The 17,859-nt window shown below is 37.2% G+C and overlaps 3 protein-coding genes across 4 annotated transcripts; 2 read left to right on the top strand and 1 right to left on the bottom strand.

Annotated features, from left to right (window-relative positions):
• The first annotated feature begins 63 nt into the window (after window positions 1–63).
• On the top strand, window positions 64–5,454 carry LOC111336998 (uncharacterized protein F13E9.13, mitochondrial). 2 transcript variants are annotated; one of them, XM_022943211.2, is made up of 4 exons: window positions 64–458; window positions 1,106–1,188; window positions 2,462–2,796; window positions 3,326–5,454. In XM_022943211.2, the coding sequence occupies exons 1-4, from the start codon at window positions 368–370 to the stop codon at window positions 3,642–3,644; spliced, it is 828 nt and encodes a 275-aa protein (XP_022798946.2). In that variant the 5' UTR covers window positions 64–367; the 3' UTR covers window positions 3,645–5,454. The 2 variants fall into 2 exon arrangements, with proteins under 2 accessions (XP_022798946.2, XP_088610035.1); XM_088753909.1 differs by lacking the exon at window positions 64–458 and adding an exon at window positions 466–746.
• A 613-nt stretch (window positions 5,455–6,067) lies between these two features.
• LOC111336999 (uncharacterized) lies at window positions 6,068–7,943 on the bottom strand. The gene is made up of 3 exons (XM_022943212.2): window positions 7,648–7,943; window positions 7,290–7,478; window positions 6,068–7,015 (listed from the first exon to the last, which is right to left on the bottom strand). The coding sequence occupies exons 2-3, from the start codon at window positions 7,417–7,419 to the stop codon at window positions 6,543–6,545; spliced, it is 603 nt and encodes a 200-aa protein (XP_022798947.1). The 5' UTR covers window positions 7,420–7,478; window positions 7,648–7,943; the 3' UTR covers window positions 6,068–6,542.
• Window positions 7,944–10,541: 2,598 nt separating this feature from the next.
• On the top strand, window positions 10,542–16,820 carry LOC111337000 (sorting nexin-20). The gene is made up of 3 exons (XM_022943214.2): window positions 10,542–10,768; window positions 11,841–12,013; window positions 13,628–16,820. The coding sequence occupies exons 1-3, from the start codon at window positions 10,606–10,608 to the stop codon at window positions 14,303–14,305; spliced, it is 1,014 nt and encodes a 337-aa protein (XP_022798949.1). The 5' UTR covers window positions 10,542–10,605; the 3' UTR covers window positions 14,306–16,820.
• The last annotated feature ends 1,039 nt before the right edge of the window (window positions 16,821–17,859 follow it).

Raw genomic sequence — 17,859 nt, 5'->3', positions numbered from 1 at the left:
GTTAGGTCAGACAAGGGACTAGCATTTTTCTTGGGGAAGGAGTGCGGTGGGGGCTAGTTCACCTTTGGTGGAATGTATATGACAACAAAACTTTTTTACATGAACTACCGCTGTATACCTGGATACACTTGCCTTGCGTTCTGGCTTTATTTAGGATCAACTTTCAGACTCTTGTATTTTTCTGTACATTCAGTATTGGAAGCAAAGAATTCGAAAAAGAGTATTTCAATTTTTGTACCTCGGATTTTTTTTTTTTTACCTGGATATAGCACACCTGCCCCAGACCGGAAGTGAAGCAGCACTGAACACTTCCTTTTTTCAGAAGGAAAGCGAGGCTGATTCAAATCCGTCAAGTTAGAAAAATAATATGGCTGCAAGCGCGCTCTCGAAATTCTCCCGTATATTTGGTCGCAGGTCGGCAGTAGTCATAGGAATGATTCACGTGCAGGCACTCCCAGGTAATCAACTTGAATCAAGCATTCCTCTCTTACTTTTTGATCAACTGTAGATATGGTTGATTGTCGGGTTGAAGTTGCGCTTGACTTTTTCCTTTACAGCTGTCGTCCTTAGCTTTGCAGCTTGCTTTCTAACTAATTAATTCTCCATCACGTCGCGCATGAAATGTAAAATCAGGTTGGTTTTAATTGAGGTGAAGATATAAATTTTATATTTGTATCAGTTCACCACTAAATATATTTACAAGTATTTGTTTTTATCTAGTCAACCTCAATATTGCAGCTATAACGGTAAGCCGGAAGCCTCAAGTAATTGTTAATTAACTACCGAAGTCTATTAGTTTTGGAAGATCTGTTCGTCTTGCGCAAGTGAACCAGTTGTTTTTTTATTTATTTCGAGCGTAAAGAACAATCTGCTATAGCGCCAGAATCTTGTGCCTCATAGGGGTTTATTAAAGCATATGGATGGCTGTAGCTATAAAGATAAAAGCCAGTCTACTCTAGGAGCAGGATTTACCGCCAACGGAATCTAAAAATCCTTTACCTATTTCAGATGAAAACATGTCTTTAATCTCACCTATTTTCAATTGTACATGTAGCTGATTTTTCCAATAACTCCTGACATACTTTGAATCCTTCTTTCTGCCAAGGAACACCCAAGAATCACCTGTCTATGACTGAAATAGTGAATATGGCTCGAACTGATGCAACAAATTTTAAAAATGCTGGAGTGGTAAGAGCATCTGATCGCTTACGCATAAAGTTTCAATCCACTTAGAATCCTAGGAAATCTTACATAAAACTTCCAAAGCAAAACTAAAGCTGTGGCTGTCTTCAGGGGATATCAGGTTTCATATACTAGATATATGCGAAATAATTACTCAACACATTGTTTATGGAAATATTGATCATAAATATCACCAGAGGTGGCTTTACTAACACCTTACTACCAAACATCAGAATGTATATTCTCCATTCTGTTCTCTATTCATTTCCTAAGGTGCTATCGAGGAAAATCAAGAGCTCATTTAGTTAGTGATCATTTCCTTTATTCTTGTGGCCTTAATGTGTGATTTTGGGCCAATATTATACAGAGAAATTAGATGAAAGTCACTCCTAGAGATCAAAGGGTTAATGATCATCAATGAGAATTTTGAATTTCTTTTCTTGGATTGAGCCCTTGAAAGGAGACTAATCTGGGCATGGCTCACTAATTTTTTATCTCAGAAAATAAAGGATACCACTTTGAAGATAACTGATGATTGATTGTTGAAAGGATGGCAATCACCTCCAAAAGAATATGATGATAACTCTTTTCTTAACAACTCTAAGAGATACTCAGGATAATTTGAAAATAACTAAACATATGCACCTCTATCAGCTGATCATCACTCTGTATAAATTCGCTCTGTATAAATAGTAGTATACAGTCATTTAAACCTTATTGCTGACAAAGACCAGCAGTATTGCGATCCTCAATTGAAAGGTTTACTCTACAAGATAATTGATGGCAACACTTAATTTCAATTTTCAACCGCCACCCAGTTAGCCCAATGGATAGTGCGCTGGACTGTTGTGTGGGAGGTTGAGGGTTCGAGCCCCGGCCGGACCAACACTCAAGGTCTTAAAATAATTGAGAAGAATTTGCTACCTTTCTATAACATGAAGAAATGGTTAGATATTGTAGTCTTCTCAGATAGGGACAAAGAAATGGAGGTCCCGTCTCCTGCAGGGTTGGGGGTAGGAGACATTAATTTCCCATGCAGGAGATTACTGTGTGATGGATATCCTCCCCTGGGGTGGGATGGGTGGGTTTACTGGGCCTACAGTAATTGGTGTAAGCTGTTGCAGTGTCCCCACCTGTCGGCGAATCTAATACATTAATTCTGAGTTCTTCCTCAGTATTATAATCCAGATGAATAGAAGCATCTTTAACAACAAGAACTGTATGGTATTTGGGGTCAAGAATTGCTGCTTTGATCCTCATCAACAAATAATTTTTTCAGGATGGTATTTTGGTGGAGAATATGCATGATATCCCATATCTAAATCGACATATTGGACCAGAAATTGTTGCAGCCATGAGTGTGGTATGTAGTGAGGTCCGAAGAGTGGTGAATAACTTGCCTTGTGGTATTCAGATATTGGCTGGGGCAAACAAGGAGGCACTGGCTGTGGCAAAAGCAGCAGACCTGCAATTTATCCGTGCAGAAGGATTTGTTTTTTCACATATTGCAGATGAAGGCACAATGAATTCTGATGCTGGTGAACTACTTAGATACAGGAAGCAAATTGGGGCGGATGAGATTTTAGTGTTCACTGATATCAAGAAAAAGCACAGGTAATTTCATAAATGTATGTTTTTCCAATTGTTTAACTATTTTATTGTCAGTGATAGCATTGATTTCTTAGGATTTCCAAAACATCTTTTTTTTTTTATCTACACCTACAATACTTACAACATACAGTGATAAGAATTTGTAACCAAATCATCTAGTTATTGTATTAGTAACTACAAACTTTGATATACAGGCTATTGGAGGTACAAAAGTTGTCTTCTACTGCTCAGCTCAGTCTGTCAAGTACAGAGCCTTAGAGCAAATAAAGTTTTATTTGTTTCATGTAACCCTGTACACCCTAACAGTATCATTCATTTTCTCCACACTGTTTTCTTCCCATTCCTTGTGGTTACAAAAAGGAGAATTTGATTGACAATCATAAGATTTTTAATTCTGACCTCTGTATTTTATTCAAGAAAAAATTAGGAGCCAGTCACTGTTATGGGTTATAGAAAAAAAGTAAAACATGTTTCATTATGAAAATTTTTTATACAGCTATGATGACATTTTGTGGAAATTTATTCGTTTCAGTTCCCACTTTATAACGTCTGATGTGGATATTCTGGAAGTGGCCCAAGCAGCAGAGTTTTTCCTCTCAGATGGAGTGATTCTGACTGGAAAAACAACAGGTGAAGCCACAAGCTTTAAAGAAATGCAATTTGCCAAAGAATCAGTGAATATTCCTGTTTTGATTGGTTCTGGGGTGGATGAGAAGAATGTGGAACAGTATCTTGGTGCAAATGCAATGATCATTGGTTCATACTTCAAGGAGGATGGCCACTGGACAAATCCAGTGAGTTTTAAGAGAGTTCACGCCTTCATGGCCAAAATTGAGAGAATGAGAAAATAGTAGTAAAATAGTAAAATAGTGGAACAAGAATGTGGAACAGTATCTTGGTGCAAATGCAATGATCATTGGTTCATACTTCAAGGAGGATGGCCACTGGACAAATCCAGTGAGTTTTAAGAGAGTTCATGCCTTCATGGCCAAAATTGAGAGAATGAGAAAATAGTAGTAAAATAGGAAAATAGTAGTAAATTAGAATAATACACCTGTCGACTAAATAATTTAGCTGCTAATGACAATGTTTCCAAGATCTTTTAAAATCTCTGATTGTCTGCCATAATCTGTTACAGTACTGTAGTATATGAGGAACTTTTACTTATTAACAACAAGCATAGATCTTGAAAGATATTTAGAGTTTTTGAAAATTTTTGCAATATTTTATATTGATATTTAGAAATCTTAGACATATAGAGGGTCCTAATAAGAGAATGTTTAGAAATACATTTGATAATAAAAATTAACGGTAAAAAACTACGACGTTTCGAAGTCTGCATGACCTCATTATCAAGTAAAATGTTAAAACTGATGTAAAATTGTAGTTCAGAGATTATATACAAATAAAATGTGATAACTTCATTAGAATAATGAGCATTCATTGTTATTGACATGCTAAACACCAATAACAATGAACGCTCATTATTCTAATGAAGTTATCACATTTTATTTGTATATAATCTCTGAACTACAATTTTACATCAGTTTTAACATTTTACTTGATAATGAGGTCATGCAGACTTCGAAACGTCGTAGTTTTTTACCGTTAATTTTTATTATCAAATATAGAGGGTCATTAAGAAAATTAAATGCTATTTATATGCAGCTTGAAAACAAATATGATATAGCAATTCAAAAAATGCATGAGCAGTAAAAGAAACTGAGGCTAAATGTATTGAGTAAATTGTATTTTGAATTCTTCCCTCACAGGATATTAGTCAACAATTTGTATTTTGATTTTCTCATTTTCCTAGCTCAATAATGAATTATTAATATGTAGATCAAAATTGTAACTTTTGGTAGGTGTTATTTATTTTCATGTGATATTAATTAATAGCTACCAATTCATGACTAATTTAGTGACTACAGTGATATGATTATCACCTTATTATTGGTGAAGAAAAGTGACCCAGATTTTGGTCTATGAAATTTGATGCCATCTCAGATACTAAGAAATCTGTCTTTTCAGACTGAGACAGTTTCTCGTTTTTGATCGTGTTTCCTTTCCTTTCACTTTCTGGACCTGGAAGTTTTAGGCTCATAACTATGAGAAAGTATTGGCAAAATAAACCAAAAATAAACCGAAAAACCACATTGGAATATTTGGACACTAACAAACTTGAGATGTTGAATGTAAAAAGTGAACAAATTACCTTGCCTTTGTGAAAAGAAATTTTTAGAGTATTTAATTATGAGCAAAAAATGATGATTTCTTTTTGTATTTAAACAGTCATTGCGATGGCTACATTGTTTACCTTTGTGGCTGCAGTCCTATGTGGAATTTGCAGGTTGTCAAATTTTTATTTTTAATTTATACTTCTCTGTAGATTTGAGCATATTGATATGGTTACAAATAATTATATCCGGCTGACAGGGTTGTCAAAATGAGCCTGCAACTGGTGCATTGTACTTTCTACTCTGAAAGTGTGCCAGCTGTGGCAAATATTTGTGGCTCAGTTTTCAGTATAGATGCATGACATTGGTCCATCTACTTTGTATCAGACTGATTGCTCAAACTCTTTTTGGCAACCTTGAGCTGTAGGAATTGTGACATAACTACACAATATTAAGTCTAGAATAAATTAACCTTTCAAATGTTTGTCATCACGTTTGTTTTTGGTGTAAGTGAAGTGATTGTGTAGGAGCAATGCTTGCAATCTACTAGTTTCAGTATAATAGAATATCACCTAGCTCTGTATGGTGGATTAGGGTAAAATACCAATTCCTGAATTTTTTCGTTATTTTTGTTATGGAGATTTAAGTTCAATTTGCATCTGTAGGACAATTTTTTAATTATCCCAGGAAAAGCTGTGTTGGTGAAAAAAACTTTCGTTCTTCTTGAGGCACTGTAAAATTGGGATATTGAAGAACAGTTGACAAGAAAAAGCGTTTAGTTTGCTAAAGAAAGGAAAATGCAATGCACACTCGTCCCAAATTTTGCGTGATTTTTGAACCACTGCCCTCTAATGCATAGTTTCATTAATCTGACATCTATTCAAAATTGGTAGCGCACAGTTTGTTTTGTATAAATTGTCTTTCATCCAGAAAACTCTCCACCAGTCATTAATTATGGGCCAAGTTCAGCATTCCATTTGACAATATGCTCAACTTGGCTACCCAGATGAGGGTTCGTCAGCCTATCTGTCAACGCTCGCTCAGTTATCAGTAGTTACGTAACCATTGCATAAGATGCGAAAGCGTGCAAAGTGAGGTTTTGTTCAAATTCGTTTTATTTCAATCTCAAGGTTATACTCAAGACACTAATTATCAGACCTTGTAATGTATGAAATTTGATGAAATTGTATTTCTTTTTTCAAATTTTAAAAATTATATCGATTTTTTCTTCCGTTTTTGTCATAAGAAAAATAAAATAATGACAACAATACTCTCGTCAATCTGTACTACCTAAGAATGATACATAAATTACATAGCTGGAAGTGCGAGCTCCGCGAGCTATTCAACAATTTTGAGCCCAGTTTTCAAATTTCCAGGATCAAATTATATTAATATCTTCCTTACAATAAGGAATACAATACACTAGCGAAATAATGAACCTACACTGGAAAGTAGACTATACCCTCCGAAAGAATATAAATAGGAATGTTTTAAATATTTACAGTCAACGGACTTTAGACCCTCACGCCAATCCACAAGCGTCGCTCTTGAATATTAAAATTCTAGCGAAGGTCAACAACCCCTTTTGCCGTGTAGCCCAACATGTTTTCCTAACATCCTATTTCGTTTTTTATTTCGTTTGCTCCTAGAATTGTTTTGAAATTGAACCATATTTTGCTTTTTTAAGTTCTTTCTGTTAGCGCGAACGCTGCCTTGGAGTGGAGGTTCGGTTTGACGCCTCTTTTCAATTAACTCAAGCTGCGCTTGGAACTGGACTGTACGACGCGGTTCTCTCCTTTCCACGACCTCTTCTCCGTTTCTAGCTGCGCTAGAATTCCTCGATGCAGAAGAAAGAGAATATCGTCTTATACCTGGGCCATACACAGACATGCTCGGATGTTCGATGAGGAGATCTTCCATCGGGCTTGCTTCCAAAACTTCGGGGGAAAGCCCGCTCGCTTCAAAGCAAGGCGGTGGAGTTACGTACCAACTTTCCTCCAGTTGGACTTGAACTTTTAACTTTGAGTCGTCATTTTCTTTCTCATCTGTGGAGAATAAAAGCGAGAAATGATTCTAGGGTAATGCCGATTTAGCGATAACGGAGGAGGAAATATGATGTCACCACAGTGGCGCAACCCAATTCAGGCACTGTCGTGACGAACGCATCTTGACTTCAAAACAATGACCGGCAAACTGAAATGCGCGAAAATGTGTTCTTCAAAATACAAGATCTGCTGAAGAAATAGAGAAATATTTCGCTCACTTTCGCTTTAAATAAAATTTTCATGATACACTTTAGGCATAGCAGTTCTCACTCACCAGAATTTTTGCCATTTTGAACGTCCACTAAAATCCAGTCGTCATCGACGCTTTGGGTGTCGTCGACCGATCCCGGGACAAGTTGCTCGTCTGTTTCGCCCCAAATGTAACTTGAAATCGCCGTCCACATCTTAAGTTAATTTCGCTGATCAGCAATATCACTAATTTGCAATGATAAGTCACCCTTTCCTAAGCGAAAAAAAAAGGAAATCTGCAAGTTTACTTCGCCAAACCAACTCCTATTTTAAGACAAGACTAAGGAAAACACAGCTGACACTCCGATTGCTCTCAAAAGAAACGTTACAGCCTAGAAACCTTCGATGTTTTCTCTGTCTTGTTGAAACAGCAGCGTACTTACCGTTTTATTGCAGCGTAAGTGAAGAAACGACGAGTCCGCCAAAATTCGTTATGGTTCTTGAGAGATCTGTTTAATGTAAATTTCTGTTATCGAAGAAGGAACCGGTTTTCTGGTCAAATATTCGAGCTTATACAGGAAAAAATAACGCTCTTTCGCTGGTGGAGTGATTCAAAATAGATTTGTTGCGAGGAAATTGGTCGAAGCTCGGAAGGATACAACAAAAAAGACGCCTTAGGTTCGAGAGCAAATCCTACAGATGCTTGAAAAATAACCTATTGGGAAAACTCAATGTTTTTGTTGACATTCTGTCAACGTTGGTGACGTTACCAATCAAATCTACTTCTAGTTCCCAAATATGGAAAGCAAAAACAGAAAGAGATGCACGTGACCTGAACGTGTAGCCGGTACGCCAACCCTGGTGGACTTTGGAACACGCAATGTCCACCGTAGTTTGTAGCGCCCCATGCAGGCCAGGGGCTTAGTGCTGCAGAAACAATAATATACTTTAATGTGTAACGGATACAGCAGTAAGGAAACTTAATATTGCTGAGAGATGCATTTTTGAAATAATTCCAAAGACCGGATCTTTGCCTAAAAGTAGCCACAAGCGAGCTACGGGCCATAATGTCCACCAAACCGGAGTCACTATTTAGTACTGATTGCATCATCGCTTCTAAGAGATCACAGGCAATTTCGGTTTCCTCTGCGATCCACTCACACAAATGATCTTTTCACGCATTACAATACAATACAACAATACCACGACTTCTATTTCAACACGATGGTAATTAAAGCGTTGCCGCTTATGGGGATAAAAATATATTAAAATCGTCTCAATAATATAGAAAATCGTTATCATTTTTGTGAGGCATTGTTTGCGGAGATTCCGCCTGAAAGTCTAAGTTGCGTAATTTGTCGGATTTAGAGCCCATTCTTGTATAGTTCTTGACATTGGATGTCTTTGCGAGATCCTGGGTGAGGAGATTCCACACAATAGAAGCTCTAAATAAAATAAGTGTTAAAGCGTGGCACTACTACCGTGTTCATAGTACCTAAATGATGGATAGAAGAAGTCTTCTTGGTTAAAATATGACCCATAGAGGGAGGGGTACAGTCATGTAAAATCTTATAAGCTAATGTTGCCAACTTGACTTTATACATAAAGTGTAAGGAATCCCATTTGGCAGTCTTTTAGGTACTTCTGTGGTGGGCATATCTCGCGTTAGGCCGTATTTGCTCGAACACGCGATATGTTGTTTTCATGTGACCTTTGAACAACCTCCGGATTAGAAGATGAACCCTCTTATAGCTGCAGGGAGAAAAATTTTAGAAAGAGGAAACTTATATATGCTCCAGAATCTTCAGCGGGAAAATAAATTTCACCATTAGAACTGTCAGTTGTCTCCTCACACCACTCCTCGGGTATTCCGTCAACTCACCACCATAACAAACTCGCCGCTACAACTGAATTAACTCGCGACCAGTGGCAAATTTACTCAAACGTTATTTGCAGTGTCTCGATTATTGAACGTTCACTGTTACATGAAATGAAATAAAACATGTTGATATCACGAAGATAAATATGATCAGTTTGCGTGCAGCGAAACTAGAGTGAATTTCGCCGATTGATTTTTTCCTTATGTTTATCGTTTGAAATTTACAAGCTGATCATTTGATATGGAGGTATATTGCAAAATTAGCTTGGCGTCCTTTCTTTGGGTTATGCAACAAATGCCGACGTAACCTTTAACGTGAGTTTCGTTCTTATGAACGCAAAAATTCGAAATCAAATCTATCGAAACTTACATCATATGAAAGCTTACATTATTTTATTCTATTGTTTATTATTTCAATATGCACCATTCAAAGTCCGCACAAACACAGCGAAATTCAAAGAAAGAGTCTCTATGATAATCGTCAACAACTCAATTTACCGGCAGTGGCGAACTCAATTTGCAACTCAATTTACCACCCTGGTGGTGGCGAGTTTTCCAGGATGGTGAGAACATCTGGTCGATCCGAAAAGAAAAAAAAGGGGGGGAGGAGTGGTGAAGTCCGTTCGTTCCATTGGAATATAGCTGTTGTTGACTTTTCCTTTTATTTATGTTTTAGAAAACTGAAATCGTCTGTCCTAGTTCTACGGGTGAATGACGATGCGTTCAGAGTTATCGAGCATCCTGAAGATATATCAACCTCAGATGGCGGGGCCTCTTACCACACACGAGCTTTTTCCAAATAATTGATAGTTAATTGGAGGAAAAGCATCCTTCTCTATGAAATTTACTTCCAGGATCCGTGGGACACTTAGCTGACACCGTTCCATTGCAGCACCCTGAGGAGCCCATCATCAACTAAGAGGATTTAGAAGGATTAGTGAGCTTGTGAACTAAGCACAAGGACAGAGGAAATATAGTTTGCAATGAAAGTAACATGTCTAATATGGTACAATTTTCCTACAGTCTACCCATCAGCCCGGCTAATCTGAGGAAGGAGAGAAGCGAACGCCCGCTAGCTTGGTATGAGTTGCATTCGTCTTTCATCTCTGCATGCATGCAGCTGCAGTGGACGACAAGTTCGGCCTACGCACCGGACACTGCACCGGGATCGGCAACAGCCCTGGGGCCCGTTTCTCGAAAGTCCCGGTAAATTAACGGGCCCGTAAAGCTGTTCTGTTTTCATTTAAAATGGGGATTTCAAAAGTTTTGAAAATGATACAGTAAAGCTATCAGTTAAAGAAACAAAAGGACTGGTTTGGGTACCAGAAATTGCTTTCCTATTCTTTAAATATTGATTTTAAAACATGGCTTCGGACCCGTTAAGTTACCGGGACTTTCGAGAAACGGACCCCTGCACCGACCCGATATCCAAAAATAAATCTTCCCAGCAGTCTTTGCATGCCGCTTTTACTCCGGGTAGTACAACGCACGGCGGGTCTGTGTCGTCCCGTCCACAGCCAATATGCAGTCATCTGTGGAGTCCTCTGGTTTCTTTGAGACTTTCAATAATGATATGGACGATTTTGATTTAGAAGACGATGATTTCCCAATAGGAACAATATCTTTCAACGGACGACTCGTTATTTCGGGCGATCCTAATGTTTTCCCAGTTCTCGGAACGGGAGGTAAATTATATTAAGTGCACAATGTTTATATTATATATTAGGTAGATCGAACGATTATGTCTTTCAATGATGATTATAGTTTTCTTCAGTGGAGAGTTTTTGATTTGAATTAAATCGTATTGTAGGAACATGATTTTAAACAGCTGCATCGGTTTATGCCTTTACATAGCAACGCTTAACGGAAAGAGGGAACATTTAATCGACTGCGTAAAGTCTTTCCCGTTGTCACATACCTGTTCACCCTAGTCACATATCGGGTGGTACATATTGAACTTATCCCAAAATCGTCGAAGTAAAACACACATACCACCTTTCTCGCTATGATTCAAAGACTGTGTTAGTACGTTCTTAGCGCGCGATCAACTTATTTATTTTGAGCACGCCAGGTTTGATAGCTAGTGTTCTACCACGAGGGAGTGAACGCGTGTCAGAAGACTTCTTTGCCTCCCGCATATTATCCTCTTGCCACACTCTTTGGATAATTTTCTTTCTACATGTCAAGAAATTTTACTGCAACATATGCTGGAAATCCATTCATGTCGCATCAATAATAAACACAACTAAGCCCTGCAAGAACAGCTGCTTCCTTGCATACTTTTGTATTAGTATTTATTACATGCTTTTTTTTAGTTGTAGAACTTTGTTTTAATGTTTGGTTTCTCGATGACTAATAAATTTTTTTCATCCCGTTTAAACATTTTTCTGACTTGTCACTCTGTTTTTTAGTTTCACGTTAGGTGCATCAAAGGGCACTGCCTTTTGCACCATTGCCATTTGTCAATGAATAAATCTTTTGTGATTTAATTTTATGTAGCTTGTGAACAAGCTTTCTAGTTGGGGAAAGGGAAAGAGATAAGCGGGATGAGAAAGAGTGAAAGAAAAGGATGAAAGGGTGTGGAGGATGTGGGGGAGGGAGAGGGGAGGAGAGGACAGAGAGCTTCCACCAACCCTCCCCCATTTTGCACTCTTACTTTTCCCACTTCATTAAATGCCAGATCCTTTTTGTACTTCCAAAAAAAGCCTGTCAACTGGTTACCATTTTTTGAAAGATGTATGTTTGGTTGTTTGTTAGGGAGAGGCATTGTGTTTGTGCCTGAAGATAAGAGTACTGATTGTGATGGAGAAGATCATATTGATGATAGTATTTGTAGAGGTTATGGAATGTCAGTTAATACAGATCCACAAAATATCAAGTTTGACATCATTTCAACCAGGATAAATGAAAATCAACGGAAGCAGCATGTGGTAAGTAAACTGAACTAATAAAAGCTGTTGACCCTTCCACTCCCAAGATCTCATTTAGTAATTCTCCCTACTGTCTGCATACAATTCTTATGATGTTAGTTCAGAGAATTCAGTATTGGATCAACTAATAATCCCCTGTTTGATAGTTTTCTTCATTCTTATCTCTCATTTGCTTGATATTGAATTAATATTGTGAGGACAAATTCTGTCTCGGTCACCTCTCTTATAGGTAGGGAGTTCATTTTGAATTTCTGTCAGTTTTATTACAGTTTTGCTCTGTATAAATGCCACTTCTTAAGTGCTTTTCAGTGATGCTTAACCTATCGTCACCCACTTGTAGCATGTGCCCATGCAACATTTGTCAAAATTTTGGAGAAACTAGAAAAGCAAACACAATGCACAGTAAATGTTTAAAAATCATCTTTTCCAGTACGCGGCACCTGCCTTTTTTTATGCTTTGCCAAAGCACTTAACCGATGAGTTGGTGTGAGTCGAGAACCGGGCTTTGTCTATAATGTGCCCTGAACTGCCCTACCAGGAGACCATCGAACTAGTGAACATTGTCTCCATTCTAGATTTCATCATGGGGCTATGTAATAATACTTTCAACACCATTATAAAGGACCCTGAACACCATCTGAATAAGTTAATTCAACTTGGTGGTCCGTCATGCTATGCCCTAAGGTGCAATAGGTGCTTCATTGTACCCAAATGCAAGACATCATTTTAGAAACAGTTTTGTTATAAGATCCTGTACCATTAATATTAATATGTAGGTTTTTTAAGTCCCTTTATTGTATTTTATTCCTTTTTTTACTTACTTTTATATTTAAAGTATTAAATGTTATGTACCCATTATATTAGTTTAATCATTTGTGTATACGCAATTCAGCCTTTGGGCTGCAATGTATATGGCCATTAAACTATCCATCTATCTATGTATCATCTTTCCCAAGAATAAGCTCCAGTGAAAGAAGACTAATTAACTAACTTATTTCCAAGGAAAAAGAGATAGAAGCATATTAAGTTTTTTCTCAAAAATCAAGATGAAAGATAAAAATCAGTAAATATATTTTTGCATGTGTTCAAACAGGCATGCAGATTATATTTCAAAGTGAATATGCAAATGGGACTGTCTGTTATGGACCCAAACAGTTTCTACCGATAATCAATTAAAATTGAACATTAGGTTTGTGTCTCTGGATGGTTTCTGCCTAAAGGAAAAACTTCAATAACCATGCATGATTGACAAATTACAATAATAAACTAATGGAAAATGACAAATTTGAAACCAACTTTTAAATGAAGTCATTTCACTTGTGATTTGATGCTTGATAACACCAGCATCTGCCAAGGTAAAAATTAATTGCAATTTCATTCCAATTAACAATCAAGTTTTCATTTTGCAGTGAGTCCATTACTACCAGGCACTGTGTAAATGTTTACATATTGTGTTATATACAATCTACTAAATTTTATGATACAAGTAAAATTGCTTTTGTTGTTGTCATTGTTTTATGTAACATATGAATTTTTTTCTATAGGCCATGAATGCATAAGTTCAAAAAATTAGCCTCCTAATTCTTCCTGGTTTTTTTTTGCTTTTTTTTTCAGTTTTACACCCTCATGGTCCTCAAAACTGAAGGTATTGACACAGACAAAGCTCTGATTGATAGACGTTACTCAGACTTTGCAGCTCTATATAAAGCTCTCAAGAAAGACCATTCCAAATTACTTGAGGGTATAAACTTTCCTGGAAAAGTTTTTGGTCAGAAAAGCAATTTGAACCCAGAAGTTATTGAGGCGAGACGCTGTGCTTTTGAGTCTTTTCTTCAAAAGATACACACTCATAAGGAAATCTTCCATCATCCAGCTTTTAGAAAATTTTTCTATCTACCAGAACTGCATGAGGCAACAGAACACTTGAAAGGTGGCAAACTGAAGCATAGTTTAAAACTGTTGCTTAACAGTCTGCATCTTCAAGTCAAGTTATGCGATCAAGTGAGGGAGATCATTGCTACTCTGGCTGCAATTGTCGTTGTACATGATGCTCAAAGTAAATTTGAAGAAGCTGAACGCTATGCAACAGTTGCTCTAGAATTAATCAAAGAAGATCATTTCTGTTCTTATCTCATTCCACTGTTGGATGCAACAATCAGACTTAGATGCAAACTACGAAAAGACAAGAGGACCCTAGAGATGCATTTGGCACGTGTTCAAAGGACAAGTGGGATTGATGTTGATTGCGCATTCACATTGCGAGAGCTTGCTGTTACAAGGTTTAGTGTGTGAAATGTATCTATTTCTAAGAGAGTGTCAAATTGTAGTACATGGGCAGGAAAAGTTTAGTTGTCATGAATTTTTGAATAAGTCCTCGGGGTGCTTGTTTCCAGTTAACATCAACAGTGAGGTCACCAGAATTGAGGAAAAGGGTAAAAGTCATCTTGATTGATAAATTGACTCTCCTGGTCACTAACTTAGGAACTGTTTAAAGAACAGGGTGGAAAATTTGCAAAATAATATGGGGTGTAATGGGTTAAATGTGTAATTCTAATACATACTAGACTATGAATGTGATCACTTGTCTATAACAAGAGGGTGTAGAATTTACATAATAATATGGGGTGTAATGGGTTAAATGTGTAATTCTAATACATACTAGACTATGAATGTGATCACTTGTCTATAACAAGAGGGTGTAGAATTTAATTTTAATTTAATTTAATTTAATTTAATTTTTTTTAATTTAGTCCATTTTCACTGCATTAAGTTTTGCAGTGGGGAAGGACTAGAAAGGAACATAGGAACCATTCGTGCTAGTCCAACCTCCCACCCATCCCACCCCAGGGGAGGACATCCATCACACAGTAATCTCGTGTGTGGGAAATTAACGTCTCCTACCCCAACCCTGCAGGAGACGGGACCTCCATTTATTCGTCCCTATCCGAGAAGACTAGAATATCTAACCATTTCTTGATGTTATAGAAAGGCAGCAAATTCTTCTCAATTATTTTAAGACCCTGAGTGTTGGTCCGGCCGGGGCTCGAACCCTCGACCTCCCGCACAACAGTCCAGCGCTCTATCCATTGAGCTAACCGGGAGGCGGTTATTATTATTTACATAATAATATGGGGTGTCATGGGTTAAATGTGTAATTCTAATACATACCAGACTGTGAATGTGATCACTTGTCTATAAGAAGAGGAAGAGGAGTGGGGATGCATTTGAGGGAGTGCCTATGTCAACTGATTGGAAGGGTGGATATTTATAGAGGGTATTGATTAAAGGAAGATGGTGATTTGAGGATTGATATGATAAACATTGCATGTCAGTCAATCAGTCAGTCAGTAACTTTATTATTGTGTCAAATCTTCTAGCTTACCACAAGTGGTCTACTAATTGGGACACTTAAAATTACACTAAAATCTAAAAATCGCACTAAGATATTAAGTACTGGTGTAAAATTATATAACATGGACAAAGCCAAGTTACAAAAAAAAATTATAGTTAACGAGGACGCGGGGTTCTGGAATTAAAGTTTTTAAGGAAGTGCATGATTTGACAGAATGAGTTTATTTTTTTATAGAACTGAACATTCTGTCATTTAAGAATTAGCAAAGTTGTTAAGGCATGCAGTCTGGGTCATCAGTAAGGGAATGTGAAATTCACAAGTTAGACTATGTTCTCATAATAGAATAAAAAGATTGACATTTTTGAGATATGAGAAATTGAGAAGCCTTCCTTACATTTCTATTGTTTAGTATCCTTCCTGTTAACTAGCATGTAGTTGTAAAAGAACAACTTATTCATTTTTCTTAAAATCAGTTTTTGGAAGTAGCTGAAATTTAGATGGCATCCTTAATCATAGCATGTGAAGAATTTTTGCTCATTTTCAATTTCAAATTTCAAGGCAAATTATAGGAGATAATTCAGTGGCATCTCATTGTAAAACATTTCAAATAGGGTATGACAGATTGCAAATGTTCAGGCAATGTCTTTAAGTAAGTTATGGCTAAATGTAATCGTTGTGAAATTATACTGACCGAAGCTAAGAAAGTATTACTTAATGCCATATAAACCATGTAAGTGAAAAAAATCACTCCAACTAATTTCTACTTTCAACACACTACTGCAAAAACTTCAAAACTAGTTTCGTCTATGACCTTGTCAGTTGATGACGAGGTTGTAGACGAAACTAGTTTTGGAGTTTTCGCAGTAGTGTGTTGAAAGTAGAAGTTAGTTGGAGTGTTTTTTTTTTTCACTTACATGGTGTATATGGGGCTAAATGTAAATGTTCACGCAATGTTTTAAGCTGGGCGTAGTACTAAGCTAAAAATTAAAGTGTGTCTTAGAAAATTTTTCTACAGGAGATGAAGCAAATGCAGCCCATTCATTGTGATAGTTGTATAGGCATGGTGAAACTGAAAGGGGAACATGACTTCTCCCATAAGCAGGCTCTTTTGGGAGGTAAATAAAAACTGGAGTTAAAATGACTGCTTTTCAGCCAATAATGCTGTGCAAGCTGTCAACGTTAAATCTTATTTAAAAACTCTGAAAAAAAGGAGCATGTTTTAGGATGTGACATGACATCAGTCCTTTGAGTAGATAAGCTTTTGTTTCACCAGCAAACCTTTGTACTTAGTGTGTAATTACATAATTGTATTTTGTAAACTGTACATACTGGTAGCATGTTTCAAAGGTGCTTACCATAGTTATTATTATAGTTATTAGTTTTGTTCCTTATTATTTATCACAAGTAGATTAATATATTTAATTGTGATAGAATAATAAAATTTTATTTTTGTAAGTTAAGAAGTGGATCAGTTAGAAAAACCCAATGTCGGTGCCATCGTTTTAAGCTCTTCTTACTTTTAGCTAAGGAAACACTGCCGCCTAATAGATGATGTCTTTGGATTCTGAATCAAAAGTCCCAGCTGCAAACCAGGCCTGAGCTACTCTCTTAACCATTTAACCCCCAGAAGTGTTAAACATGTAACTTCTCCCTATAATATCCACACATTATCCACCAACAGGTTATGAGAATACTCAAACATATCAGGCAGGAGTTGTTAATCTGACACTGGTAGCACCAAATTCTCATAACTAATTTACAAGGGCAGCTAGAGGGGGGAATTAGCAGTCAGATCTTGGGATTTAGAGGGCTAATGGGCAACATAAAACCACAACAGTGCTTTCTCTCCCTCCATTCTGTTGCCTTTCAACCTGCTGGTTGAAACATCTATCTTATGGTTGTGGTAGGTGGCAACAAAGAACACAAAAGAGGTGGTCGCTACACTCACCAATCATGTGCCTGCACTGCAGCATTGTAAAGTAGTTATCAATGTGTGTATCTAACACTAGGGATTGAGAAACCTGTGAAAACAAGAGTAACCCCTCCCCTCCCATGGCAGATCTAGGGGAGAGGCTCAGGGGGCCTGAACCCTCCTTCGTTTGGGTAAAAAATAAATGCAGAGGGAAGAAAAGCCGGCAGATGAACAAACACATACACACAAAACTGCCTACCCCCTTAGCTCAAAGCCTGCATCCACCACTTCACCTCCCCCCCCCCCCCCCCCGCCTAGCTTTTGTGACTAGAATAAAGTTTACAACATCGTTAAAATGAGAAGACCACAGTGGTTATCACTAGTCAGGATTGAGTTGCCCAACTACAGTAGTCAATAATAGTTTCATTCATTATTATAAGGAATTCGTTGGGTTGAATTTATAATTAGCATTTCTTTGTGAGATAGTCTAGTTGGGCAACTCTGACAATATTAATTTATAGTAAATGCACCAATGATACTATATCTTGGATAACATAAGACTGGAATTTTGGGTATTTGAAG

Source organism: Stylophora pistillata, chromosome 3, assembly GCF_964205215.1.
Source record: "Stylophora pistillata chromosome 3, jaStyPist1.2, whole genome shotgun sequence".
In the NCBI taxonomy this organism is placed as follows: Eukaryota; Metazoa; Cnidaria; class Anthozoa; order Scleractinia; family Pocilloporidae; genus Stylophora; species Stylophora pistillata.
The sequence above is the reverse complement of the archived record's forward strand: the minus strand, read 5'-3'. Positions and strand labels throughout refer to the sequence as shown.

Coding starts and splice junctions, on each gene's coding strand:
- LOC111336998 (XM_022943211.2), top strand. CDS start 368: ATGGCTGCAAGCGCGCTCTCGAAATTCTCCCGTATATTTGGTCGCAGG. Junction 459..1,105: donor TCACGTGCAGGCACTCCCAG/GTAATCAACTTG, acceptor CTTTCTGCCAAG/GAACACCCAAGAATCACCTG. Junction 2,797..3,325: donor GATATCAAGAAAAAGCACAG/GTAATTTCATAA, acceptor TATTCGTTTCAG/TTCCCACTTTATAACGTCTG.
- LOC111336999 (XM_022943212.2), bottom strand. CDS start 7,419: ATGTGGACGGCGATTTCAAGTTACATTTGGGGCGAAACAGACGAGCAA. Junction 7,016..7,289: donor TCAAAATGGCAAAAATTCTG/GTGAGTGAGAAC, acceptor TATTCTCCACAG/ATGAGAAAGAAAATGACGAC.
- LOC111337000 (XM_022943214.2), top strand. CDS start 10,606: ATGCAGTCATCTGTGGAGTCCTCTGGTTTCTTTGAGACTTTCAATAAT. Junction 10,769..11,840: donor CCCAGTTCTCGGAACGGGAG/GTAAATTATATT, acceptor GTTGTTTGTTAG/GGAGAGGCATTGTGTTTGTG. Junction 12,014..13,627: donor ATCAACGGAAGCAGCATGTG/GTAAGTAAACTG, acceptor TTTTTTTTTCAG/TTTTACACCCTCATGGTCCT.